The 1225-nt window shown below is 59.5% G+C and overlaps 1 protein-coding gene across 1 annotated transcript in view; it reads right to left on the bottom strand.

Moving 5' to 3' along the window:
• Positions 1 to 1225, bottom strand: part of ETH_00038360 (uncharacterized protein) — a gene marked incomplete at both ends in the record, with an annotated part of 2489 nt that overhangs the window by 1036 nt on the left and 228 nt on the right. The window contains 3 exons of the mRNA XM_013375427.1: positions 18 to 135; positions 350 to 901; positions 1055 to 1225. Of these exons, the coding sequence (XP_013230881.1) occupies positions 18 to 135; positions 350 to 901; positions 1055 to 1225 (841 nt within the window). The remainder of the gene's footprint in view (positions 1 to 17; positions 136 to 349; positions 902 to 1054) is intronic.

The following is a 1225-nucleotide window of genomic DNA, read 5'->3' as shown; positions in this document are numbered from 1 at the left end:
GCGCTGCTGCTGCTTACGGCTGCTGCTGCTGCTGCTGCTGCTGCTGCTGCTTCTGCTGCTGGGCAGAAAACGCGCGAGGCGCCGGGCAGAGCCAGACAGCAGCGAGTCTTCAGCGCTGCTGCTGCTGCCCTTCAGCTGTTCAGCACAAACCCAGTCAAACCCTAAACCCTAAACCCTAAACCCTAAACCCTAAACCCTAAACCCTGAACCCTCAGCCTCTGCTGGCTCCTGCAAATCCTAGCCACTCGCTGCCATATAAGCTGCTGAGGACTCAGGTGCGGTTTGTGCGATTTTAAGGGTTTAGGGTTTAGGGTTTGGGGTTTAGGGTTTGTGGGGGTTTAGGGTTTACAAATGCGTCCATGGCCTTCTCTCCAACTCCCCAGTAAACCCTAACAGCTGCTGCTGCTGCAGCATCAACGGACACCTCAAAGCCCCCGCCTGCCAGCGCAGCAGCGGTAGCTGCTGCTGCTGCAGTGGCTGCAGCGCTTGCAGCAGCAGCAGCAGCAGATGCAGCGGACGGGGTGTTCAGCAGCGCCTCTCGCTGCTGCGAGGTGCTGCTGCTGCTGCTGCTGCTGCGCTCCCTGCGGTGGCTGCTGCTGCTGCTGTAGCTGCCCGCAGCAGGAGCGAAGAACCCGCCGTGGCTGCTGCTGCTGCTGTGAGGAGCAGCATCCACTTGGTGCAGCAGCAGCAGCTCGTGTTGCTGCTGCTGCTGCTGCTGCGCCTCCTCCAACTCCCCTTGGTTCAGTGGCAGGGGGTCATAGGCAAAAGCCTTTACTTCCACAAGGGGCATAGCAGCAGCAGCAGCAGGCTTGTTGTGCTGCAGCAGCTTATTGAAGTGAATGCGCATTAGCTGCTGCAGCTCGGAGCGGTAACAGCCAAACCCTGACAGCAGCAAAGCTTCCTGAGCACCAGCAGCAACAGCAGCAGCAATGCCGGCTGCTGACACAACCTGCAGCGCCAGCCGAAGCAGCAGCAGCAGCAGAAGGCCTTGCAGCAGCAGGAGCGCAGCAGCAGCAGCGCAGCAGCAGCAGCAACAGCAGCAAGAGCCACCCACCGGCTGCAGCTCCAGATGCTTTCTAATGTGCAGCAAAGATATCATGCGCGGCAGCACATTTAGCAGCCAAGCAACAAACAGCAGCAGCAGCAGCAGCATCAGCACATTGTGCGCTCCTGGGGAGAGTTCTGTGTCGAAAACCAGGCTGCTGCTGTTGCTGCTGTTGCTGTT

The sequence above is a fragment of the Eimeria tenella genome, genomic scaffold, assembly GCF_000499545.2.
Source record: "Eimeria tenella Houghton genomic scaffold, Eth_scaff2789, whole genome shotgun sequence".
NCBI classification, from domain to species: domain Eukaryota; phylum Apicomplexa; class Conoidasida; order Eucoccidiorida; family Eimeriidae; genus Eimeria; species Eimeria tenella.
The sequence above is the reverse complement of the archived record's forward strand: the minus strand, read 5'-3'. Positions and strand labels throughout refer to the sequence as shown.